The following is a 27,722-nucleotide window of genomic DNA, read 5'->3' as shown; positions in this document are numbered from 1 at the left end:
AATTTGAGATGGCCAAGGTCGGCGAGAGAGACTGAGGCTATAATAAATTACAGATGAGGAAGCAATAGATTATAAAGATTTGTACAAAAGTGCTAAGGAAAGTTGTGTGTATTCAAACAAGGGCTCAAATGGAAGATGGAAGGTATATGGTAATTTAGAATTTAGCAATCAATCCGGGTGGGCCTCCTGGAGGAGACAGGATTTCAACCATTCAGTTGAACGTCACCAGTTTCTCTGAATGTCCTTGAATGGATAACTGATCTGGCTCACTAACATTCATTAACAAATAGCATGGTCCCCTTAATAATTGAGAGTTGACTATTATACGCTGTATCATTCATTACTGCACTTCCCAGATTTGAGTATATATTCAAATGACCCAACAAAACCTAAAATATAATGTCGTGTTTAGAGTTCTAATTAGAGCTACAGCCTGTGAAATATACCAAAGCATGAACTAAGTACATAAATATACTAAGTATATTTAGTTAATAGCCCTGTTCTACCCAGTCCTGCTGGAATATGCCACATCACACTGAGATGTCAGTGTTGGAATATCCTTCAACTCCTCTGGGAAACTCTTCAGTCTCAACAAACTATAAACATCAAAATTTCCAAAGTCCTGGAGACAGTCAATCAAGAATTGCTGTATTCAGATGAGTGGGCCCTATAGCCACACACCCAAGAAGACACGCAAACTATTTTAAACCGCTTCATTGAATTACCCAGGAATTATGGCCTGATAAATCTAAAGAAAGCCGAGATAATGTATTAGCCAGCACAAAGGAAGCCAAAAATAACATAACAGAAATTTATATCAGGAACACAGAGGAAAGTGCTTTCACAGAATTCTGTTACCTAAGCAGCAGCCTGGCCAAAAATGCAATGACTGACAAGTAGAAAATCTAATAAATTACCTCCTTTAGGAGACTAACGGACATGGGAAACAGGCAGGCAGTAGGTTCCAAACCAATCTAGAGGCCTACGGAGATTTGGTGCTCTTGAAGAGACCAGAACTCCCATTAGAGACCACATTTGACTCTTAAGGAGTCCTATCGGCACCACTTACAGGCTATATTCAACATAAAAGAGCAAGTCTGGATCACACACTAAAACAAAATCACCCTCGTAGCACTGAAGTTATGTTTGCTGCACCCAGCTACCCTACGTGGGTTATGAGGCAAATAAGTGAGAGCAGGATACCCAACAATGTTTACGGTGAGCTATGTGGGGCAAACCTAAAGCAAGGAGGACAGAAGATATATTTTAAAATAACACAAATGCTCAAACAGTGCTGCATCTCGGCTGAGAAACTGGGAGTCAAATGCCTCAGACAGACCCGCCTGAAGCTCAGCACTGGAGAACAGTGGGTCTTTTCATGTGGAAGCTCCTCAGGTCTCACGAGACGAAGTGCAGAAAGGGAAAACTGGGCCACGTGGCACAAACAACTAGCATGCTGGCAAAGAAAGCAGAGTCTTCTTGTGCTCACAATGCTGTCAGGACTGTGGACACTGTATTGTCCTCTCCAGTCACCCTCCCCCACCCCCAGGTGAATTTCACCAGCAGTGCCATTTTCATCAAGGTCAAAGCTACAGCTATCCATGTACATTCAGACACCAAATATTCATTCAACCGCATTTATTAAGCACTTACTGTGTGCAGAGCACTCTACTAAGTGCTTGAGAAAGTACAATACAACTATAAACAGTGATATTTCTTGCTCACAACGAGCTCACAGTCTAGAGGCGGGGAGACAGACATCAATACAAATAAATAAAATAACAGACATATACATAAGGGCTATAGGGCTGGGATGGGGAGAAGAGCAAATGGAGCAAGTCAGGGTGACGCAGAAGGGAGTGGGAGATGAGGAAAAGTGAGGCTTAGTTGGGAAGGCCTCTTGGAGATGTGCCTTCAATAAGTCTTTGAGGGGCCGGGGGAGAGTAACTGTCTGTTAGATGTTAGGAGGGAAGATGTTCCAGGTCACAGGCCTGGAATATGTAAGGCCCCTAAACTAAAGAGAATATTCCAACTTGGACTCCCCATGAGACAGAGGGATCTATTTAAACTAACAGATTTTAGGTGGGGAGAGCAAAAGTATCTTTCAAAGGGTGAGAAGGAGGCCCCAGAGGTTGAAATGAAGGGCCTGAGGCTATTCAGTGAGTCAGTCAGATGCTGAGACAGGAGCAGAACCTAAATCGGGAGCCACAGGAACATAAATCTCAGAAACGTATAATCTTTTCCTTGTAAAAAGGTGGCTAAATAACTTCTTAGACACATTAAAGAGAGCTCAGTCCAATAAAGCAAAGATAGCATTTTAAGGTTTATGCTGCTTCTACAATTAGTCGTCTCTCCATATCCCATGGCCTCAAGAGACAATTTGATTCCTCCAAACTGACTATGAGGATTTTGTAAGATTATCCACTACATCAATCATTTGTGAGAATCGATAACAACTCCCTCATCAACTCCCTCTTTTGATAGCATTCACTCCCTCTTTGATTCTGCTTTTTATTGAGACTATTTCCTTGTTTATTCTCTTTGTTTTCACACAGTTTGTCCCAATTCTGCCAAGCCTCCTTTAACCATGAGCCTGATCCATGGCATGGCTGGAGTCTTAGATTCTTATGTTATTGAATAACTGCTCAGTTGTTTGGCAGGTGGCACACAGGTCCATACATGTAAGACTTTAAAAAAAAAAACAACAAGATTTTACTAGTGGAAAATTTCACCAAATGGGTCTGGTGGAAAAAAAAATCTTTCCCCAAGCCTACATTTGCAGAGGAGTGCTTACAGATCACTGTGACGTCTGGGGAAACCACATACCTATAGTCCTTTCAGAGAGCTTCAGACACCAGCCCAGTCACCAACTGACAAATAATAACTGATAATTATGATATTCGTTCCGTGTTTACTAGGGCCCAGCACTGTAATAAGTGCTGGGGTAGATCCAGATCAATCAAGCCAGACCCAATCCTTGTATCACTTGGGGCTCACAGTCTAAGCAGGAGGGAGTAGGATTTAATACTCATTCATTCATATTTATTGAACGCTTACTGTGTGCACAGCACTGTACTAAGCATTTGGGAGAGTACAATATAACAGTAAACTGACACGTTCCCTGCCCACAATAAGCTCACGGTCTAGAGAAGAAGACGCACATTGATATAAATAATTGACATATATGTACATAAGTGCTGTGGGGCTGGGAGGGGAAATGGATAAATGAGCAAGTCAGGGATACGCAGACGGGAGTAGGACAAAAGGGGGCTTAGCCGGGAAGGCCTCCTGGAGGAGATGTACTTTCAGTAGGGCTTTGAAGTGGGGAGAGTAACTGTCTGTCGGATTTGAGGAGGGAGAGTGTTCCAGGCCAGAGGAGGATGTGGGCGAGGGGTCAGTTGTGAGATAGACAAGATCGAGGTACAGTGAGAAGGTTGGCATTAGAGGAGTGAAGTGTGCGGGCTGGGTTGTAGTAGGAGAGAAACAAGGGGTGGTAGGAGGGGACAAGGTGATTGAGTCCTTAAAAGTCAATGGTGAGAAGTTTTTGTCTGATGGATGGGCAACCACTGGAGTTTCCCGAGGAGTGGGGATCCATTATAAAGATGAGGAAACTGAGGCACCAAAGTTAAGTGACTTGTCCAAGGTCCCACAGCAGACAGGTGGTGAAGCCAGGATTAGAACCCAGGTCCTCAGACTCATAGGCCCATGCTGTAACCACTAGACCACACTGCTTCTCTGAGTCTCTAACCCTGGCCTCTAAATGGAGGTGGTAATCTGAGAGTGGGTGGGGTAGTTCCCAGTATGGAGAGGGGCTGGCAGTAATAATAATTGTTGTTATTACTATTGTTATTTTGCTATTTAAGTGCTTACCATGTGCCAGGCACCGTACTAAGCACTGGGGTAGATACAAGATAACTTGGGTGGACGCAGTCCCTGTCCCACACAGAACTCACAGTCTTAATCCCCATTTTGTAAATGAGGGAACTGAGGCATTGAGAAGTTAAGTGAATCAAGTGAAAAGTTAAGGGTCACGCAGCAGACAACTGGCAAAACCCGAATTTGAATTCAGATCCTTCTGACTCAAAGGCCTTCAGAAAGTCAGAAGGAAGGCATGGAACCCACAGTCTTGCAGTCAGAAACCTCCTATCTGCCTAGATTTAAGCAGCTGTGAGGGAATCCCAAAATAGTTTGTTTGGGAGCCGCAGATGTCTGCAAATTAAGGAACATCTGGGTTTGAGGGGATTTTTTTGTTTGTTTTTACAGCCCGGGTTTGTCCTCTATGTAGATGCTTCAAAGATGTGAATAGTATAGATAGATCGGACATATTCCTTACCCTCAGCATTGCTTCCACAAGGGGATTTGACGCGTATTACTTCGAATTAACTAAGTAACAGGATAACATTTCTGAGAGGAATTATAGCTCTGACTCCCAAACCAGTGCTGCAAGTTACCCATGTAAGAAAGGAAGCTTGGTCTACTGTGATCCAAGAGATGGTCCTCAAGAAGGTGAGGATGTGTAGCTGTAAAATCTGGGATCTAAAAGGGGTAGTCTGAAGAGTAACGAGGTGAGGCTGGCAGTGATTTGTCAAAAGAAGGGGCCAAGGAATGAGACCGGGAGATACTTTGAAGGAAAGAGGCATTTTTCCAGTAGCAAAACTCAGAAAAGGCTAAGATCCCACAGGGCAAAATAGAGACAGTCTTCACTTCCCATTAACTGCATGAATTAAGCCAAGAACAATATAAACCTTGTTACTTGGCCTTCCTTGACTCCTTGAGGGCAGAAATTGTATCTGCAAAAGCTATAAGCCCCCCGAAGAGACAGGCACCGTGTCTAATTCCCAGCTGGGTGTTCACCAGTTCCATTGCCAGCTCTGCCACTTGTCTGCTGTGTGACCTTGGGCAAGTCTCTTCACTGTGCATCTGTTACCTTACCTGTAAAATGGGACTTGAGACTGTGAGCCCTATGTGGAACAGGGACTGTGTATCTACCCCAGGACATAGTAAGCATTTAACAAATAGCATAATAATTATTATTATTACTCCCCCATGCTTAATATGATGGTCTTCACAAAGTAAGCACTTAATAATAAATACTGTTACTATTACTTCTGTTGTACTCTCCCAAGGTCTTAGTACAGCACTCTGTACCCAGTAAGCACTGAAGAAGCATAGCAGACACCTGAAGAAATGGCTGCTCAAAAACTGCGACATCAGATCTGAAACCAAAGTTTTGGTTCATCGGGAAGCTCTAGTCCCTCACTTACTCAGTACAGCTGAGAAGTGGAAACTGCAGAAGACATTTTAGGGTGTTAGAAAAGCACCGACCATGTTCTCTGTCCACAGTCAATCTTCTGAGATTTAGATTTGCACCTTTTATTCACCGCTCAGCACTTCCGTCATTTTTTTAATGGTATTTGTTAAGCGCTTATTATGTGCCAGGCACTGAACTGAGGTAGACACAAGATAATCGGGTTAGACACAGTCCATGACCCACATGGGGCTCACGGTCTTAATCCCCATTTCACAGATGAGGTAATGGAGGCACAGAGAAGCAAAGTGACTTGCCCAAGGTCACGTATCAGATAAGTGGCAGAGCCGGAATGAGAACCCAGGTCCTTCTGATTCCCAGGCTTTTGCTCTAACCATCGGGACACGTTCCTTCTCAATTATTTTTACTAATGCCTGTCTCCCGCTCTAGACTGTAAGCTTGTTGTGGGCAGGGAACGTATCTATCAACTCTGTTGTACTGTACTCTTCCAAATGCTTAGTACAATTCTCTGCACAAAGTAAGTGCTCGATACGTACCACTGATTGACTGATTCTGAGACAGAACGGAAGGGCAAAACTACTAACAAGAGCAGCTTCTCACAACCAAGAATGACAACTATTGAGAAAGAGCGTTGACTAGTGGAAATTGCTGAAGATGACGATGCGCAATCACAGCAGTATCTTCGGTGAAAAATAACTATGGTATTTTTTAAGCAATTACAGTGTGCCGAGCCCTAGGACAGATATAGGATGTTCAAATCGGACACAGTCCCTGTTCCACATGGAGCTCACAGGCTAAGGGGGAGGGAGAACAGGGACGGAATCCCTCATCTTACAGGTGAGAAAACCGAAGCGCGGATAAATTACGTGCAAGGATAGAATCCCCCATCTTACAGGTGAGAAAACCGAGGCATGGATAAATTACGTGACATATCTGAGGTCACTCACCAGACAAATGGCAGAGGTAGGTCCTCTGACTCCCAGGCCCGTGCTCATTTCCACTAGGCCACAGCATGCCCCACCTACTTTAATCATAGGCCAAATAGAGTATCTTTGGGAGAAAATGTTTGGAAAATACTATTAAGCCATAGAGGCCCCTATGAACTCAATCCCACATGCCACACATACCCAGAATAAACACACGCCAGTCTTTTAATTAAACTACAGCTTAATTAAAGGCACTCTGGAGTCAGGCCATGAATCCTTGGCTTTTAACCACATATTCTTTTTTGTGAATCCATGCTGCCTTCTTTTCATCATCCGTTTTTTTTTATCCTTACTCCATTAACCTTTCTTTATAACAATTTCTCATCTGCCTCTCTGGAATTTTAAAAGGTTTATCGCCTGAACACAGAACACGCACTTAAGAGGGACGGTAGACTTGAAACAAGGCTTTTCTTGCCGATTCCTCTTAGGTAGCAGCCTAAGCCAGTTAGACAGTAGAATGGGGAGAATCATGGAATGAAGTTTATAAAATTAAAGCCGCTAGGACATATGGCCAAAAAAATACAAGTTCTTTGCCAACCGCGATTGAGAATGTGCCATGAAAGTGTCAGGTAGATTTAGGGTTTGTATCTTTTAAGAACTCTGTTTCACTCCTTCTCGTGAAGGAACGAGTCATTAAGATCCCATCTTAACTGATATTTTTGTAAGGCAAGAAAAATAAACCACAAGGTTTTGAGGAAAACTGTTTGGTCTGACTTTGGGAATGCCAAAGTGGCTGTGGTGGCTCAGGATATTAGCTCCAATGGGGATTTTAGGCCATTAATGCACCAACCCAGAACTCTGATTTAATCTGCACTTCACTGAGATGTCTAGACAGACCTTTTGAAACCAAGTGTGTGGGGAGGGAGAATGAAGTATTATGAATCCAAAAATTATTACAATAAACAAATCAATCGTAAGTACAAATGCTTTAAAAGGGCAAAAATGGTACTTTTCAAAAATTAGTGTCCTTAGTATCCTGGAAGGGCAAAGAATTACAGTCTGCAAAATAAGACCAGAACTTTTAGTATTCACAAGAGGACCCAGCTGGTCTTTCAAATATAATGAGAAAGTAAAAACAAAACAAAACAAAATGATAATAACGATGAAAATAAGTGTGACATTTGTTAGGTGCTTACCACATAGCTAAGCACTGGGATAGACACATAATAATTAGGTCAGACAAGTCCTTGTATCACATGGGTGTCACAGTCCAAGTAAAAGGTATAGCCGGGCCCATAAAATCCTTATTTTACAGATCATGGAACGGAGGAACAGAAGTTCAGTGACTTTCCCAAGGTCACACAGCAAGTAAGAGGCAGAGCTGGGATTAGAAGCAACGTGGCTCAGTGGAAAGAGCCTGGGCTTGGGAGTCAGAGGTCATGGGTTCAAATCCTGGCTCTGCCATCATCCGCTGTGTGACTGTGGGCAAGTCACTTCACTTCTCTGCGCCTCAGTTCCCTCATCTGTAAAATGGGGATTAAGACTGTGAGCCTCACATGGGACAATCTGATTATCCTGTATCTACTCCAGCGCTTAGAACAGTGTTCTGCACATAGTAAGCGCTTAACAAATACCAACATTATTATTATTATTAGAATCTGATCCACAGACTCCCAGGACTGTGCTCTGTCTACTAGGCCATGATGATGATGTTGATGTTGGCATTGGTTAAGCGCTTACTATGTGCAAAGCACTGTTCTAAGCACTGGGGGGGATACAAGGTGATCAGGCTGTCCCACGTGGGGCTCACAGTCTTAATCCCCATTTTACAGATGAGGGAACTGAGGCACAGAGAAGTGAAGTGACTTGCCCACAGTCACACAGCTGGCAAGCGGCGGAGCCTGGATTAGAATCCATGACCTCTGACTCCCAAGCCCGGGCTCTTTCCACTGAACCACGCTGCTTCCATGCTGTTGAAAGGGCACCTAGCCTCAGAGGATTGCAGTGTATCTACACCTTGTTTGACTGCTTCTAGTCAGGAGTGACCCTTGATCACAAAGCACCTCATCTGCAAGGAAGGATATCTGAAACTGGATGGTTGGGAGGTAAGTAAGATACTCAGTCCCATCACCTAAAAGTAACACAGTGTGAAAATCTTCTGAGGAAAGGGGCAACCTGACACAAGACCCATTTAACCACTGGGCAAGAGGCACAGCTGACCCGGATAAGGTAATCTTCAAGGAAGATCCACCACAGCTGTCTTTCCCAACATCACTCACAGCCTGTTGTCTCTCCCTCCTCCATCTCTGCTCCCTTCCCTACGCTGGGCCGGGCTGAAAACAACTCCAGCAAAGTTGAAGAAAAGGGGCATGAGGAGGGAAGGGTGAACTTGGAGCAGGCCCTCTACGGAGTGGGGGATTCAGAGACCCAAGGAAACAGAGATGAGGACAGGGAGAGACAGAGAAAGAGAGACTAGAAGTTCTTTGAGGGCAGTCTGTCTCCCCGCTTCTAGACTGTGAGCCCGTTGTGGGCAGGGATTTTCTCTATTTGTTGCTGAATTGTACCTCCCAAGTGCTTAGTACAGTGCTCTGCACAGAGTAAGCGCTCAATAATATGCCTGAATGAATGAATGAATACCAGTTTAACTGCATTGTATTCGCCCAAGCACACAGTAAGATCCTCTGAACAAAGTGCTCAAGAAATACCACTAATTGGAAAAAGAAAGACAGATTGGGGGGGGGACCCTTTTTGGTCATCTGGCTGAAGCCCAAGAAGTCCCTAGCCCGGCTGCTTGTAAGCACACAAGAAATCACTGCCCCTATACCAGAACCCAGGGTAGGCATAATAATAATTAATAATTATGGTATTTATTAAGCGTTTACTATGTGCCAAGCACCGGTCTTAGAGCTGCGGTAGATACAAGCTAATCAGGAGGTCCCATATGGGGCTCACGGTCTTAATCCCCATTTTACAGATGAGAGGTAGCTGAGGCGCAGAGAGGTTACATAACTTGCCCAAGGTCACACAGCAGACAGGTGGCAGAGCCGGGATTAGAACCCACATCGTCTGACTCCCAAGCCCGTGCTCTTTCCATTAAGGCCTGCTGTACAAAAAGCTGGCATCCACGAGGAAGCCCCAGGGCCACCCGGAACTATAGTGGAGCCGCACGAGGTGTGGAGGCTTCAAGGTGGGAATTAGCTGAGCCCAGTCCACGAAAGCATGGCAGTAGCTGACCGTAGCCTGCCGGCAGGAAAGACAATTACAGCAGCACAGTGTTTGGTGCAGCAGAGTAAGCGCTTAATAAACACCAAACTAATTTTCCAAGTGAGTGATGATCTCAGCAGATAAACTGACAAAATGGATGCTCTTTATCCTCAAGGGACAAGAGAGGCTAGCTAGGTCTGCCCATCCGCCCTGGGGCTATGGTGATAAAATCAAAGGCTTCAGAGTCACCACGAATTCAGCAGGGGTAAATGCCTGGAGTTACTACACTTCAGGAAAAGCAGCCTAGAAAGATATCGAGGTTTTGAAGCCTAGGACCCATCAGAGCTTTAACCTGGCTAATCAGCCCAGCATAGAGGGACAAAGACACTTTGGAATAAGAGAGAGCAACGCGGGGTGCACACTAAAAAAAAAAAACCAGAGAAGGAAACAATAATCATGGTTTCTGTTAAAAGCTTATTTTGTGCCATGTTCTAGGGTAAATAGAATGCAATCAGATCAGACACAGTCCCTGTTCCACAGGCAGCTCTGAGTCTAAGAGGGAGAGAGGGATAAGAGAGAGAGGGAGAGAGCTCAGGTTTTTGTCTTGTCTTCTGCCGTCAAGGCATCTCCATGGACCCATCTCTCCCAGAACGCCCCACCTCCATCTGCAATCACTCTGATAGTGTATCCATAGTTTTCTTGGTAAAAACACAGAAGTGGTTTACCACTGCCTTCTTCCACACAGTAAACCTGAGTCTCCACCCTCGACTCTCGCCCATTCTACTGCTGCCCAGCACAGGTGAGTTTTGCCTTATAGCAGATTGCCTTCCATTCAACCACTGCCCAAGCTAGGAATGGAGTGGTTATCCTTCTCCTTGAGTCTCCCTCCCGTAGCCGAAACTGGTAGAGTACTGGAAAGACTCCAAGTGCGATCCTGAGAGGGGGAATCCCCATTTTACAGATGAGGAAATTGTGGCCCAGAATTTTCTTTTGCCCAAGGCCCTACAACGGACAAGTGACAGAGCCAGGATTACAACCCAAATCTCCCAAATCCCAGGCCTGGGCTTTTCCCACCTGGCCATGCTCCTTTTCTAAGTAGTCTAAGCAATCTGAGAGAGGCTAGGATGATGAAAGGAACACAGATATAAGGAACAGAATCCAGCGTGTGAAGGAGATAAAAGGAAGGGGAGTGTGGTGTCTATGTAGGAATATATAGCTATAAAGCACACATCATATTACACAGATAAGATCCTTGATGGGAGTATACTACCTCGATTGCACTCTCCCATGGTGTCTAGTACAGTGCTCTGCACTCCTCAGTCACTCAGTTAATACTATTAATGATTATTCTCCACAATAATGTGTTTGCCAGTCATAGCATCTGCTGCTGTTTTCCAGAAGGCTTTAGACAAGGAAAGCAACCCCTCTCCTAACTGCTCCACCCAGGGTGATTCGTCTGCTGCAAAACTCTTCCAACAGTCACCTACACTGTTGGAAAATGTTCTTCGTTATGGCTTTACAATATTTCCATCTGCCGTCCCTGCCACTGGGCATCACAGTTCAATTTGCCATGTAGCGGTTGCTTCAGTAGTTTGCCCTTCATACCCTTCCAAGAGAAGCTGTGTTCCTGTGAGCACTGTCTCGGTACTAGTGAGCCGTCTGAACAGCAGGACCTCTGGGGATCTAGTCCTGTCCACAAATGTTATGTGTGGCTCTCAGACGAGGCAGATGAAACCGCTCAAGGAGCCGGTCCAAGCGTCAAAACCATGAAGGTCAGATCCTCAGGAAATGCCACGGAACTTCAGAAATGTTATCGAAATCTTCATCGCTTATTGAGCGCCTATTGTGTGCAGAAAACTGCACTAAGCTGTTGAGAGAGTACACTATAACAGTTGGTAGGCACAACCCTCGGCCACAAGGAGCTTACAGTCTAAAGTTGTAAGTCTCCCTGACTTATATCACGTCAGACCAATCTGGTGCAGAACTCGATCTTTGCTACGTAACAGACACAGGGGAAATCTAGGGAGCAACAACGAGATCATCTGGCAGAACTCACGCACCTTATCAGTGGACACCATCAGCAGTTCGAGGTGCTGACAAATATCCAGCCCAGACTACTCTTTCACCCAAAGTCCCCAGCATATCTTTGGAGGACCATGAGATAGTTGTTTTCTGTGACATCGGTCTTCACTCTTGTGGCCAGGGAATGTGTCTACTACCTCAGCTAAACTGTACTCTCTTTCCAAGTGCTTAATACACTATTCTGCACACAGCAATCGCTCAATAAATGCCACTGATTAATTCATCATTAGGGATGTACCTTCTAACACCTCCAACTCTTTTCCCCTAATACCTCTTCCTGTGCATACACTATCTACTTAACCCCTCAAACTTCCAACATCTGTAACTTTTCCATTTCATAACCCACTCTGCACCCTGCCTTTGATAATGAATTCCAAAATCATAGCACAGTGAACTCTGGGTGAAAAGGTCCTTCATTTTGTTTGTTTTGGGACTTCACGCTTCAATCAGTGCTCCTCATCGGAATGGGGTGGGATATGATGAACCATAATTGTGTTCCCCCGTCCTCGCTTCTCATGATTTTGTAAATTGCAATCAGGACCCCGTAAAGTTCAAAGGGCCTTCACATGGGATAAAGAAAAGGAAATGGCGAGGGGAAGGAGAGGAAAACATATAAAATAGCATTCTGGGACTAGAGGCCATAGTTTCTAAATCTCTAGGGAAGTAATTAGCTAAATACAGCAAAATGATGCCATATGGAACCACTTTCAAGTTAAACATATATGAACTGAGGTAGTTTGAGACATTAATTAGGCCAATTAAAGGGGATTTGTACACCTGAAGGAACAGAGCAAGCACATTCAAGGAAATGAGCCTTGAAAACAAATATCCTTGTAATAGACAATTTCAACATTCAATAAAGAAACCTTTGCAAAATATTCTTACTTATCAAATTACGATGAATGTCACCGTACAGAACTCTATCTATTAAATCTCTTTAATTGAATGCAGCATGTAATGTTAACCAAAAATTGTTTTGTACGCTTATTCCTTCATATAAATCCTGGGGAAAAAAATGTCAACACATTCTTACTCCATACATTTTACGCAACTCTACCTTAGAAATGCATCAGAAATTATTTTAAGTTATGATTTTATCTCCTACACAGGACAAAACAGTGCCATCTGTAAGTCTTCAGTGGCTTCCATCCAGGTCCCTCCTGAGCATTCTGAATGGGAGATGTCACCAAGGCATTGATTGGCTGGGAAGGTCGTGAAGACCATGAGTGAGGCTGGACTTTGGGTCTCTGGAGCTTTGAAGAAAACTTAGGGAGAAAAGGGCAACAGAAAGGCTGGCTTGGAGAGATTCTGGCTGCACAGAGGGCAGGGTCAGAAGCAGAAACATCAGCGCCCTGGCTAGATATTGCTGATAGCGATTAATGTGAGGTTATAAATAATCAGATAAGAGCTTCATGAGTTCAAGAATCAGGTCACTTAACAAAATATGAGAGAAAATCAGAACTCTTAAAAGACAAGTTATGTGGCTACCCCTACACTGGGCTTGTTCTTTAGCATTTCTCCCAGAATGGTAATGGGGACTTCTTGAGAACTTATTCACACTGGATCCACACTGGATTCTTTCTTTTTACCTTAATCTTTTCCACTTTCTTAACACCCACTGGGTGAAAAAGTGTTCCTTTCCATTTCACTTGATTACCATTCTGTAACTTCAATGGGAGCCCCTCATTCTGAAGGATTGGAAGCAGCATGGCACAGTGGACAGAGCACAGGCCTGGGAGTCGTAAGGTAATGGGTTCTAATGCCGTCTCTGACAATTGTCTGCTGTGGGACTTTGGGTAAGTCATTTCACTTCTCTGGGCCTCAATTACCTCATCTGTAAAATGGGGATTGAGACTGCGAGCCCCACATGAGATAGGGACTGTGTCCAACCCAATCTGTTTGTAACCACTCTGCACTTAGTGCAGTGCCTGGCACATAGCTAAGCGCTTAACAAATACCATTATTATTATTATTATCATCATTTGATAAGGATGAAAAAGGTAACTTTCTATGTGCCAAGTACTACGCTAAACTGTGGAGTAGATACATGATAATTAGGTTGGACACAATCCTTGTCCCACATGGGACTCACAGTCTAAAGGGGAGGGAGATTTCACATCAAACAACTTCTCGTTGGCACTGCCCTAATCATAATAATAACTGTGGTATACGTTAAGCGCTTACGATGTGCCAAGCACTGTTCTAAGCATGGGATAGATACAAAGTAATCAGGTTGGACACAGTCTCTGTCCCATTTGGGGCTCACAGTCTTAATCCCCATTTTACAGATGAGGTATCTCAGGCATAGACAAGCTAAGTGACTTGCCTAAGGTCACACAGTAGACATGTGGCAGGGCTGGGATTAGTAGTACCCATGTCCTCCCCTTCACGATTTTGGAAACTTCAATGATGTTTTCCCTCTCCAATTCCCCAGTCGTTACAGACTGAAGAGTTGGTGAGCCGAAGTTTGGCTTCCCCTGCCCTGGTGAATGTAGCCCATGATAATGGCCCCTTGGAGCCTCAAAGAATGAAAGCATTTCCAAAGCAAATTTTCCACGAAAAAGCAGCTGGCAGTGGGGGGAATCTGGTAAGAGAGGAGTGATCTCCCTAGATTTACTTCAGTGGCCAAAGGCTAGGAGCCCGATTAGCTCTATTTCCAGGTCACAAAGCTTCAGATTGCTCCTATGACTTGGACTCTCTCTGGTAAATACCGTTTGGGTATTTTTTCCCCCTCAGGCGCCTGTGTTTCCAACCTATTAAAGAATTCAGCTAAAAGTCCACTGCGATATTTCATAAATCTACAATGGCCTGTGCTGTACTCCAAGATAAATTTGTCCTGTGCTCATGACCATTTCCACCTTAAAAAAAAAAGCCCTTCAATTACTTTGAAAAAGGTCTAATTGAGCAGGAATTTGATTTCCTGTGTAAAAGATAAGACACATTCATAACAGAGCAGCATATGGCTCATTTGGTCCAAAACCAAATCTAAAACTCATGCCTGGGCCTCCCCTAGCCACGGCTCTCACTGCCGGGCAGTGTTTCAGCCATCTGTATCCGTTCAGAGCAATTACTAGTTCAGGAAATATCTGCAGCTGTAAAAATGCCTTGGGTAGGGAGAGGCGCACAGAATAACTTGTATACCACTGGCTGGCATAGATCTAAAAGAGAAAAGAAGACTAAGGAAAAGAGGGAGGAAAGCCCAAAGGTGCAAGTCCAAAATAAGCATGAGTCCTCAGAGAAAATTAAAGTATTGTTGTCCTTTCATCTCTAATTATTAATATCAGTTCTCTAGACTTTAAGCTTATTGTGCGTGGGGAAGGTGTCTTTATATGGTGTTTTACTCTCTGAAGTGCTTAGTACAGTGGTCTGCACACGGTAAGCGCTCAATAAATACGATTGATTCTGCCAGGATGTGCTTTTACTATGCATTTTGGGTAGAACACAGTGGCACAGTTAGCAAATGTTACTCCAGAAACACCCACCTATCCTGGTAGAACATGACCCAGAACAGAAAGAAACGGTTGTACACCAGCAAAAGGCACTGGAAAGGGGTGAGTATTCTAATCCAAGTTTGCCTTAATACGGATTCCTTCAAGTACATCAAGCCCGAGTTACAGGAGATCTTGAATGTCTGCTTAGAGAGATCCACAAAATGACTACTAAGGCCTTCAAACTCCAAAGTGGCCACAACCACAACATAATTAGCCAGAGTGATCTCCTCAGCAAAGGAGGAGAGTTAGTCACAGCTACAAATCTTCAGCAGCTTGATCAATCCTTGTTGTTGCTGGGGATGGGAGATGTGGGGGTGGGAGGAGGGAGAGGGAAAAGGAAAGAGACAGAGAGACAAAAAGACAGAAAGAGTATGTGTGTGTGTGTTTTAGTTATGTGAGTGTTTGAGAATCCTGACGTCTCTCTTCCTTTCCCACTGGCTCTCTGGGTCTCACTCCCCATTTCTGTGTCAGACCTAACTCTGCCCCTCTGTCTTTTTGTCTTCTTTTCCTTTCTTTGGAAGTTTTACCCCCGAAACACCCAAACTAACCCACTTTGACTCCTGAAAATGTGGTCGATTTAAGAAAGCGGGGAGGAGGCAAATTTATGCCACCCCATGGAAATGCTCAAAGCCAGGAGGATTTATGGCAGTTCATTCTCCCCACGCAGCCGCAAGGAATAATTGAACTCAATATGTCTCGGAGTTTGCAAGGTCAGCAAATGAACTCCCCTGAATAGCTGAAATCTTCGACTGCCCTAGGTCCTGCGTTTTGATCCCATCAATCAATGGTATTAATTGAGAACTTACTGTGTGCATGTCTGAAAATAGCAGCAACAACAAATATTTGGCACTTAATATGTTTTTCAGAAGAACTCATTCCAAATTCCCTGTTTACCAATTCACGAAGGCAGCATATTCCTTAGCTTAGAAAGGGCCTGTGTCCAATGGCTCATAAAACTTCATTAGGATCTCCAGCACACTGAAGCATTCCAGAGTGAAGGAAAGGCAGCATTCCAACTTTGGAGTTGCAATTTTTTTTTTTTTTTTGCAGGTGCCTGCCCATCATAACCTCAGCAGAACTGAACACTGCCAATTTTTCCCCCACAGCAAATTTTTATAGCAGTATGTTTTAACAGGCATAATTACTTACTAGTGTATTATATATTAATAATGATATTTATATCATATACACATAGATGTACAAATATATATTTGATTGTTCCAGTTTAACATCCAAATAGGGAAGCAAACATTTAGTTTCTTGAATATCAATCTATTTCTTCACATGGAAAGCCTCAGGCTCACATAAGCACATTAATCAAGTATTTCTTGGAGGTGATTGTATTTTAACTGTTTTCGCCTCAAAACGCTAAATCTTCCTTTAATCCCTTCAGGATAACAAACAGCCTTTGCAGGTTCAGCTGCTGTTTACTGTCTGCTTCGACTAGGACAACAGCGTGCTGTCATTATTAAAATGGGGGGATATTATGTTTATTAAAAATATTGGAGTCACATGGAAAAACAAGCCAAACATCAGAGATTCCAGCAGGATTTCGATTAAAAAGGTAAAAGACATCTGAGTGTTCAAAAATAAAAGACTAAACAACCCAAACACATGTGTTGGACTTGGCCAAAGGATTTACCTTGTAATACGCCCTACCAGTTAGCAAAGAGATGATCAGGTACAGCAACTAAAGGAAATTCTATATGAACAAAAATGGAGTTTAAGCCTTGACACAACAGAAACATAATAATCAATCTATCACAGGTATTTGAGCGCTTACTATGTGCACAGCACTGTACTAAGCTATTGGAAGAGTAAAATATAACAGATTTGGAAGGCCTGTGTCCTGCCCACAAGCATCTTACAGTCTAGAGAGGGAAAGAGATATTAAAATAAATTACGGATATGTATGTAAGTGCTGTGGGGATAAAGGTGGGTTGAATAAAGGGTGCAAATCCAAGTTCAAGGTGACACTAAAGGGACAGGGATTGAGGGAAATGAGGGCTTAGTCAGGAAAGGCCTCGTGGAGCAGATGTGTTTTTTAATAAGGCTTGGCAGGTGGGGAGATAGGTGGTCTATCACCTATGAAGAGGGAGAGATTTGTAATCACTCCACTCTCAACCACACAGGACTTATGTACACATCCCTAAATGGCCTGTAAATTATTTACAGACTTGTGCATATGTGGAAATTATGCCTTTATGTTAATATCTGCCAGCCCTTCTAGACTAAAAGCTCCTTGTGGTCAAGGAACTGTTGCAATGTACTCTTCCAAGTGCTTAGGACAGTGCTCTGCACACAATGCTTAATAAAGACGATTGACTGACTGATTGAGGGATTTCTAGGCCAGAGGCAGGTTGAGGGCAAAGGATTGGTGGCAAGATCGACAAAATCGAGGTACAATGAGTAGGTTGACACTAGAGAAGTAAAGTGAGCGAGCTGTAGTGTCCTAGGAAATCAGTGAGGTAAGAGAGGAAGAGGCAAGATGATTGAGTGCTTTGAAGCCAAATTGTAAGGAATTTCTGTTCGACACGGAGGTGGCTGGGCAACTGCTGGTCATTCTTGAGGAGTGAGGAAATATAGACTGAACGGCATTTTAGAAAAATGATCCCGGCAGCAGGGCAAAGTATGAACTGGAGTGGGGGAAGACAGAAGGCAGGGAGAGCAATGAGAAGGCTGATGCAGTCCTCAAGGTGGGACAGGATAAGTGCTTGAATCAACATGGGAGCAGTTTAGGTGCGCAGAAAAAGGGGGATTTTAGTGGTGTTGTGAAGGTAGAATTGACAGAATTTGGTGAAAGGCTGAATTTGTGGGTTGAATGAGAGAGATGAGTCATGAATCACGCCAACATTATGGGCTTGTGCAACAGTGAAGACGGTGATGGTGTCAAGGGGACAAGTCAAGAGGAGAACTGGATTGGGTGGGCAGTTCTGTTTGGGACATGTTAATTTGAGCTTTACTGAAGATGTCTTGAAAGCAAGAAGAGATGTCCTGAGGCAAATGGAAATACAAATGTGCAGAGGAAAAAGATCAGGGCTGGAGAGTAGATTTGGAAATCAACCACAGAGAAGGGGTACTTGAAACCACTATAGTAAATGAGTTCTCCAAGGGAGAGGAGGGAGATGGAGAATAGAAAGGGAACCAGAACTGAGCCTTGAGGGTGGAAGGCAGAGGAGGAGCCTGCGAAAGAGACGGAGGATGAGAGTCCACCGTGTCAGTGAAGCCAAAGTTTCCAGATAAAGGGGTTGGTTCACAACATCAAAGTCAGCTGAGAGATCAAGGAAGATTAGGATGGGGTACAGGCTATAAAAACACCTTAAATTACAATACAGAATATTTGTTTAGAGGATACAGTCCTTCAACACAGTTTCTTCACTATGGTACTTGGCTTTCTATTTTTAAACCCATTGGAAGGTGATGATTTACCTGGATACCAGATCAAGGTTCAAGTTCTCTGCTGTGCAACCACTTACCTGATTTGACAAAGACATAACAATAAAAGCAAATCAATTTAACATTTTAATGTGATTCTCCAGGATCCCTAAGACTCTATCATCTGGACTTCACCTCAGAAGAGAAACATTTACTAGTCTCAAGCATTTTATTTCTGCTTAATTTCTTTTTTCCACATCATTTTATTTTGGCTCAATATATTTTTTTCTCAATCTATTATTTCTGCTTAATTTGGGGTATTAAGCAGTCTTCAGACTTGGTTTCCATCAGGCAATAAATATCTTGACCCTAATCTCTGGACTGTGTCTACACAATCCAAGAGAGTGAAATATTGATACTACTGAAGTTTCTACTGTATTTGCTGGCTTGAAGATGACTTAGAAAAGTTTTCAAAGATTACAGAGTTGATTCTTTAATCTATCACAAGATTTCACTAATGAATTTTTTTGTTGTCATTTTGTTTTATTTTATGGTATTTAAGTGCTTACTATGTGACGGGCATTGCTCTAAGTGCTGGAGTAGATACAAAGTAATCAGGTTGGACACAGTCCCTGTCCCACATGGGACTCATGGTCTTACTCCCCATTTTACAGATGAGGTAACTGAGGCACAGAGAAACGAAGTGACTTCCCAAAGGTCACACAGCAGACAAGTGGCAGAGCTGGGATTAGAACCCAGTTCCTTCTGACTTTTAGGCCGTGCTATAACCACTAGGTCATGGTGCTTAGGAAAACACTACTCTGAATGGATTATTATTATTTTGTGAACAGGGTGAGTTACCTAATGTATCACATCCTAAAACCAATATAGAACTCTTACGGGGCAACTAAAATGCCCTAAACTAAGAATCTCTGCCTAGCTGTTGCTTTTATAGGCAGCTAAATGGACATGTAATCATCTCCACCTTCTGGAGAATAAACTTCTTGCAACAAGATGAGAAAATGTACTCTATCAGCTGTAGATTAGTGGAAAATTAACTACTTGTTTGGACGATGCCTATTTGGAAGCTAAATGGATTCATGGGGTCCCATAAAAAGTGTTTGGAACCCGAGTATTTCTCTGAACCTCAATTTAATCTGAGTCCTCAGATTCAATTCTCACCTCTTTCCATATCTCACAACCTTTTCCCAAAGCAACATTCCAAATATCTGCCCAAGGGGATCTGAATCATCAGACAGGAGAAATAAGCCCAAATAACGCAGGGCAGACCGTATCCATATGTCACAGAGTAGGTAAAGAATTCAGATTATATTCTGCGGAGGGAGTGGTGACCTCAGTCACATGCCAGGGATACGGAAGTTCCCTCACCCTTTTATAAATGATGATGTAGCCGACCCCGAACGTGACCTTGAAGGTAAAGACATGGGATAATCATAATAAAGCCTCCTCCACATAGTCCAAGCTACCCGGACCAGGAAAATAAACTAGAGAACAAACAAACCTTCTACATTTTAAACCTTTTGAAGATTTAAATCTTCAGGATTGGAGGAGAGAATCTAAAACTCAAAGATTAGACAGTTTCGGCACTCCTTTTAAAATGAGGCAAGTCTGAGGTGTAGGTCATTTTCAGTTGATTACTAAAACCCAAAATGATCTTCAATTTTGGCAAATCATTTATTTGCCTGATAACACACCAGAGAAACCCTCCAATGCAATCTGCTCTGGCCGGATATTGTGAAAGTGATACCAAGTTGGCATGGTAAAGGCAAGCTTCAAGGATCCCTTTCATTTCCCTGATGTATATTTCCCAAAAACACGGTGGCAGGAAACCACAGAATTCTGGATTTATCTTAGAACTATGTACTTTTCCCCCACCTCACATCTGGTGTTTGACAATAATTTGCAGAGCTCAACTTCCCCTTTGCCTCCTCATGAAATTCTGCCCTATAAAGGAATGTTTGCAAAACATTTGACCCTGTGTTCCTTCTGTATTTTGTCTTTGTTTTTCTTTTTCCAGGGAGCTATTTCTAATAATAATCGTGGTATTTATGAAGCATGAGCTTTGTGTCAAGCACTGAAATGAGCACTGGGATAAGTACAAGATAATCAGATTGGATATTGTCCCTGTCCTACTTGGGGCTCACAGTATAAGTAGCAGGGAGAGCAGGAAGGGGATGGAGAATAGCTGTTGAGGACATCCATGGATTTGGTGTTCTCAGTATTTTTTATGGGGGGGGGGGGGAGGGTTGGGGGGAGGCGGGATTTATCTTTTGCTTTCCTTCGTTTTTTAAAATAGAATTGAAAAAAACCTCCTGACCCTTCTTACGCCGATCAAAGTTTTATACTTACCATAGGGATGAGAGCACAATGGTGTCTTCTGCTGTAGAGGTCTCAGAGGCATTTTTTTTTCCTGTGACAACAGACTGCACCCATTCTCCCCGTCGGTTAGTTCATAATTTCCTGTGAGAGTGCTTATACTCCAGTACCAAGAAGTTGTCCTGCCGGCAGCTGGACATCCGTCTCCCCATTTCACCATGGGTTGTGTGAGCATAGTTCATCCTAATGACCGCATTTTCATGGACAACGTATGGAAGTGTGGAAGGGGTTCTCTCTCAGAGACACTCATGGATAAATTCTCAGCAGCAGCAGCAGCATCGCTGCCTTCAAACTGAAGGGCAACAAGACGGTTGCAATCATCTATTACCTGCTTACTAGCAGGCAGTGTGTGGTCAAGAAGAATGAGTCTGGTTTTATGAGGCTGGGATTACAGTCCCAGCTCTCCTAGTGGTCTTCTGGGTAAGTGGGCACCTCAGCTCACTTCTCTCTTACACCAACTCCTCATCTGTAAAATGGGAAAATATTACACCTGCCTCGCGCTACCCGAAGGCATTTTGTGGATGGAAAACGAAATACTTGTTGTGAAGGTGCTTTGGGAATTTAATGAGCAACAAGGCCTAGCAGAAAGAGCACAAGCCTGGGAGAGCACGTGGGTTCTAATCCCGGCTACACCACTTGTCTGCTGTGGGATCTCGGGCAAGTCACTCCACTTCTTTGTTCCTCAGTTTCTCATTTATAAAAGAGGGGTTAAATTCTACTTCCTTCTACTTAACTGTGAGCCCCATGTAGGACAGGGACTGTCCAACCTGATTATCTTGTATCTACCCCAGTGCTTGGCATATAGCAAGCACTTAAATACCAGAAAAAAAGTTGATAAGAACTGTGGTATTTGGTAAGCATTTACTATGTGCAAAGCACTATACTAAGTGCTGAGATGCAATGTAATTGATGAAACACTGTCCCCGTCCCACCTAAGGGTCACGGTCTAAGAAGGATGGAGAACAGGTATTCAATCCCCATAATACAGATGAGGTAACTGAGCACAGAGAAGTGGCTTGCCCAAGGTCACAGCAGGCAAGTGGCAGAGCTGGAATTAGAACCCAGGTGCTCAGACTCCCGGACTCATGCTCTATTCACTAGGCAATACTGCTTTTCATTAATGAGCTTCTCGCTAATAAGTTACGTTCCACATTAATAAATTATTATTATTAACATGAAGCTAATAATAATAACATGGGGAGAAGCAGCACAGCCTACTGGATGGAGCTTGGGCCTAGGAGTCAGAAGGACCTGGGTTCTAATTCCAACTCCACCACTTGTCTGCTATGTGACCTTGGACAAGTCACTTAACTTCCCTTTGCTTTAGTTATCTCATCTGTAAAACAAGGATTAAGACTGTGATCCCCATGTGGGACATGGACTGTGCCTAATCTGATTAGCTCGTAACTACCCCAGTGCTTAATGCAGTGCTTCGCACACAGAAAGCGCTTAACAAATACCGTCAAAGAAAATAAGTCATTTACATGTAGGTAGGATTGTTGATGTACGTGCAGGTTTGGGATACACACAGATCCATCAAGAATATGGCTATAACTGCAAGGCCAAGTGCGCATCCTTGGGGCAAGAGGGAGATGCAGTTCTGAGGGCTGATGTGGGAGAGGGCTTTGTGGGCTAGCAGGGTGGGATCAGGTCACTGTAATAATGATAATAATAATAATAATGGTATTTGTTAAGGGCTTACTATGTGTTAAGCACTGTTCTGAGCACTGGGGTAGACATAAGGTAGTCAGGTTATCCCACGAGGGGCTCACGGTCTTAATCCCCATTTTCCGGATCGAGTAATTGAGCGGTTAGAGAAGTGAAGTGACTTGCCCAAGGTCACCCAGCAGAGAAGTGGCAGAGCCGGGATTAGAACCCATGACCTTCTGACTCCCAGGCCTGTGCTCTATCCACTACGCCATACCGAGCCAACTCCAGTTATTGAGGAGGGAGTGATGACACGTCTCAGCAGTCCTGCCACTTGTCTGTTGTGTGACCTTGGGCAAGCCACTTAACTTCTCTGTGCCTCAGTTACCTCATCTGTAAAATGGGGCATAACACTGGGACCCCCACATGGGACAACATAATTACTCTGTATCTACCCCAGGGCTTAGAACAGTGCATTCTACAGCATTTAACAAATACCATAATAATAATAATAATAATAACAGTAATGATAATTATTATTATTGTTATTATTGTTATTGTTATTAAAAGATACAGACAAATGAGCAAAAGTGGGGTATAATTTTGTCAATGGAAATAAATGTAAAGTCCTGCTAAGAATTTTACAAGACCCAAAACACAGCCCAAACAGAGTAAATATATTTCAGTACTAAAAAAATCCTAGATAGTGGGATAAAACAGAAGGTAACTATGCATTCCGACTAAAGATTGTAAAATTTCTCAATTGAATTAATCAATCAATCGATCAGTGGTATTTACCAAGTGCTTACTTTGTTCAGATCAGGCCCTGAACGAAGGGCTTGGGAAAGTACAATATACATGGTACATGCAATCCCTGCCCCCAAGTGCTTACAGACTAGACAGTCTATTTTTATACCTAATAATTTGGATGTCCTCAGAGCATTCTGACAACTTTTCAAAAACTACATTTTTTCATAAGAAACTGCACCTGGTGGTCAGAAATGGGTGAGATTCTGGGAAACGATCTTTATAAATCACAGGAGAAGATCACAGCTGAGTTCATATGAAAATGAAAATGAAACCTCGCGTTACCAGGAAACACTTCGAGCATATGTGAACCATCAGGGGATAAATATCAGAAAAACAGACAACAACAAAAAGCTAAGATATGTAAATTTAGCACTTCCAAAAGAAGTTTGAAATATACAAACTACTGCTAGTTAGGAAAACTAGCACAAAAGAGGAGTGAAATCCTTGGCAAGTTTGTTAATTGGGTTCTGTTTTCAACTCCACTAGTGACTTGCTATGTGATCTGCTTGGATGTCACCTTTCTAATAATAATAATAATAATAATTGTTAAGGACTATGTGACAAGCACTGTATTAAGTTTTGGAGTAAATGTAATGCATTCAGATCAGGCACAGTCTCGGTTCCACATGGCACTTACAGTTTAAGTGGAAGTGGAAAGAAGAAAAGGTATTCATTCTCAATTTTACCACTGAGGAAACTGAGTCAGGGAAAAATGAAGTGACTTGCCCAAGGACACACAGTAAGCCAGTGGCAGAGCCAGAATCAGAACGCAGGTTTTCTGACTATCAATCCTGTGCTGAAGGGATTGGGGGAGTGTGGGAAGGAGGAGGAAAAGATTTAGTAAGAGAAAGGGATTTTCTCAAATCAAACGCCCCCTTCTTCAACTCTAAAAAGGAGATGACAACTAATAACACGACTAGCCGTAGAGTGTCTCTGAGCTAAACTCTCCCTGACGCTCACCTTGATCTCCCTCGAACAAGTCAGGATACTGTTTAACTTGCTCTGGATTCGGTCACATGGATTCCTGGTCTCAAGAGTCTCAAAGCCTTGTCTGGCTGAGAGTGAATCCCTAAAGTGGACCATCACAGCTATTTTTGTGGAACCACCTGGACTGTATATCATGGACCATCCCCTGCAGGGTATTTCCTGTCAGAAAATGAATTATTAGCTGCATTATGCTGTCAAGCCTTTACTCTTTAAAAACGACTTTGAAACGAGCGTTTAGGGGCACAGTTATCTGCAGTCTTTGGTGAGGACTTAATGAGCTGTGCTAGAAATTACAGGGCTCTGTTCTCCCCAGAACTGAACCGTTCCTGGCGGCTAGGCAGTTGGGGAGGGGTCTGTAACCTTTTCAGTCCACAGGGTGACCATTAGGGGCTTAATCTCTTCGGATACGGGCAAATCTGGAAAACACTCTCACTGCACTCTGGATCTGCACACTGGGCTATTTAAGCAATTTCTCATCTGCATATCCATCTTTCCGTTTTCTTTATCCTCCTATCCATCTACCCTTATGAAATTGTAAACTCCTCGAGGGCAGAGATCATGCCTTTTGTACTCTCCCAAGAGTTTAGTGCAGTGCTTTGCACATAGACTTCAATAAATACTAGTGACCAATTAGCGCTTAGGATAGTATTCAGTGCTTAGTATCCCGGCTCTGCCCCTTGTCAGCTGTGTGACTGTGGGCAAGTCACTTAACTTCTCTGTGCCCCAGTTCCCTCATCTGTAAAATGGGGATGAAGACTGTGAACCTCATGTGGGACAACCTGATGACCCTGTATCTAGCCCAGCGCTTAGAACAGTGCTCGGCACATAGTAAGCGCTTAACAAATACCAACATTATTACAGTGCCTGGTACATAGTAAGCACTTAACAAATACCTTTCCTCTCCAAAAAAAAAAAAAAAGTATCGATTGATTGACTGACTGACTGCAGTTCAAGTAATCCATCACCATTACTTCTCCAACCTAAATCCCCAGGCAGAATTGGACTGCCCCTGAAGGTAATTAGGATCATTTGCAGGGGAGTCTGGCATTAGTCATTATGAACTCAGCCACTCGATCTTAGGAGAGTCTCACTTGGACTTCCTTTCTAAGTCCCTCAGATCCTTGATTACTGAGAAAAGCAGCATTTTCATTTTGTGTGATGCTCCAAATCTCATTATCAAATCACAGGCATTAAGCTCCCACTGTGCGCGAAGCACCATACCAAGCGGCTGGGCATGTGCAGAGAACTAAAAGACATGGTGCTTGCAATCTAATGAAGTTTTTCATCTAACATTGTGCACCCTAAAGGAGAAAATGCCCCCGTTTGCTTTCATTCATTCATTCAATAGTATTTATTGAGCACTTACTATGTGCAGAGCACTGTACTAAGCGCTTGGAATGTACAAATTGGTAACAGGTAGAGACAGTCCCTGCCCTTTGACGGGCTTACAGTCTAATCGGGGGAGACAGGCAGACAAGAACAATGGCAATAAATAGAGTTGGGGGAAGAACATCTCAAAAAACAATGGCAAATAAATAGAATCAGGGTGATGTACATCTCATTAAACAAAATAAATAGGGTGATGAAGATATATACAGTTGAGCGGACGAGTACGGTGCTGAGGGGGTGGGATGGGAGAGGGGGAGGAGGAGAGGGAAAGGGGGGAGAAGAGGGTTTAGCTGTGGAGAGGTGAAGGGGGGGTAGAGGGAGCAGAGGGAAAAAGGAGGGAGCTCAGTCTGGGAAGGCCTCTTGGAGGAGGTGAGCTTTAAGTAGAGATTTGAAGAGAGGAAGATTATTAGATCGTCGGAGGTGAGGAGGGAGGGCGTTCCAGGACTGTGGGAGGACGTAGCCCGGGGGTCGACGGAGGGATAGGCGAGATCGAGGGACGGTGAGGAGGTGGGCGGCTGAGAAGCGGAGCATGCGGGGTGGGCAGTAGAAAGAGAGAAGGGAGGAGAGGTAGGAAGGGGCAAGGTGATGGACAGCCTTGAAGCTTAGAGTGAGACTTTGAGGCTATTAACCCAAACCACAATCCAAACTGCTTTGTGTAGTAAAAATAAAATCATCAATAGCAATCACAGAACTACTTACGTAACTTTAAACATTCAAAAGGCACAAAACATATGCATTTCTAGAGTTGTCGAACCAATTTTTCTCAATACCTCAGTAGAATAGATGCTCTCCAAATTATGCATGCCTCTTAAATAGGCTTATTTTAAAATGACCTCCAACAAACCGTAAGTCGGTATTTAAATGTTTTAAGGGAAAAAAAGCAATACTCACTTTTGCTTCACATTTCTTGTGACAGGAATACTTGCACACTAGAAAGAAATAAACAACAAAAATGAAGTTACTAAAAGTTACTAAGTTACTAAAATCAAGCTAGTTCTGACTGACTTAGAAATGTCCTGCATCTAGGACTGACCACTGTCTTCCACACACTAAACTGAGACGGGGCTTTTCCCTGATAATAGGGGGAAGTTATTCATTTATGATGCAATCCTAAATTTCAAAAGTTTGTGGGCAGCATATCTAAATACTAAGTTAAAATTTGATTGCTGTTAGCAACTGCTGGACTGGAAGGGTTTGGGATGACTCACCTGAATGTTTTTGATAATGAAGGCTACAAAAATACCGGTTTTCTGGAAGGGCTAACTCTGGGCAGTTAAGTAGACTGGCCAAACAGTAACTTCATCAGGGTGTGCTTAAGCAAAAGAGCAATGTTTCTCATAATAATAGTGGTATTGGTTAAGTCCTTACTATGTGACAGTACGATCAGATCTCGTCTCTGTTCCACATGGGGCCCACAGTCCAAGGACAAATAATAATAATAATAATAATGTTGGTATTTAAGGCGAACACAGTGCATACCCAGTTTACAGATAGAAAATTTGAGGCTTCCCAAGGTCACACAGCAGGCAAGTGGTGAAGTCGGGCTTAGAACCCAGGTCTCTCATGTCCAGCCCCCTGCTCTTTCATCTAGGCCACCCCGCTTCTCACACATATGACCTCCAGTTGAACCATCCCACTCCACCAGCACCTCTGGAGACTTTAGCCTTGGCAGAAGCTATATCTAATTTGAGGGCTGTGTTTCTGAAAAATCCATTCAGTCCCCATGCTGTGCCCGACTCCACACACGTGGGCAAACCCGTTTCTTCCATTCCTCCAACACTGCTCCAAATCAGTTCTACAAGGATGGATATCGCCCAGAACATTCCCTTATTCCCCAGCAGTGTTCTAAGACCCCTAAAGACAGGAGGGTAGACTGAATGTCTGTCAGGGAAGAAGTGACTGCATCTCCCCCCTCAAAGACTTCTTCCTTGGAAGTGAGGATCTACAGGAATGGAGGAATTCCTCTTATCTAAATCCCTTCCCAAAAGGGGAAATGAGAACTTGGATTTTGCCAAGCTGGCCCTTAAAACTGGAACATTCACCAGAAGATAAGGGATTTTAAAATGCCCCTTTGAAATAATGAGGATTTCATAGCATCTGCTTACTTGACTGTCCTCTCCCTAGTGCTTGATACCCTGCTCTGTA

At 43.3% G+C, this 27,722-nt stretch overlaps 1 protein-coding gene across 5 annotated transcripts in view; it reads right to left on the bottom strand.

Annotated features, from left to right (window-relative positions):
* Positions 1-27,722, bottom strand: part of TNS3 (tensin 3) — a 343,445-nt gene that overhangs the window by 222,881 nt on the left and 92,842 nt on the right. For all 5 annotated transcript variants that reach the window (XM_029063073.2, XM_039911723.1, XM_029063070.2 and 2 more), the window contains exon 3: positions 26,469-26,506. Coding sequence is in view for 3 of the 5 variants with exons in the window: in XM_029063070.2 (XP_028918903.1) it covers positions 26,469-26,506 (38 nt within the window). In the remaining 2 variants the exon portion in view is untranslated. The remainder of the gene's footprint in view (positions 1-26,468; positions 26,507-27,722) is intronic.

Source organism: Ornithorhynchus anatinus, chromosome 4, assembly GCF_004115215.2.
Source record: "Ornithorhynchus anatinus isolate Pmale09 chromosome 4, mOrnAna1.pri.v4, whole genome shotgun sequence".
Taxonomy (NCBI): Eukaryota; Metazoa; Chordata; class Mammalia; order Monotremata; family Ornithorhynchidae; genus Ornithorhynchus; species Ornithorhynchus anatinus.
This window is presented reverse-complemented; position numbering and strand designations above follow the sequence as displayed.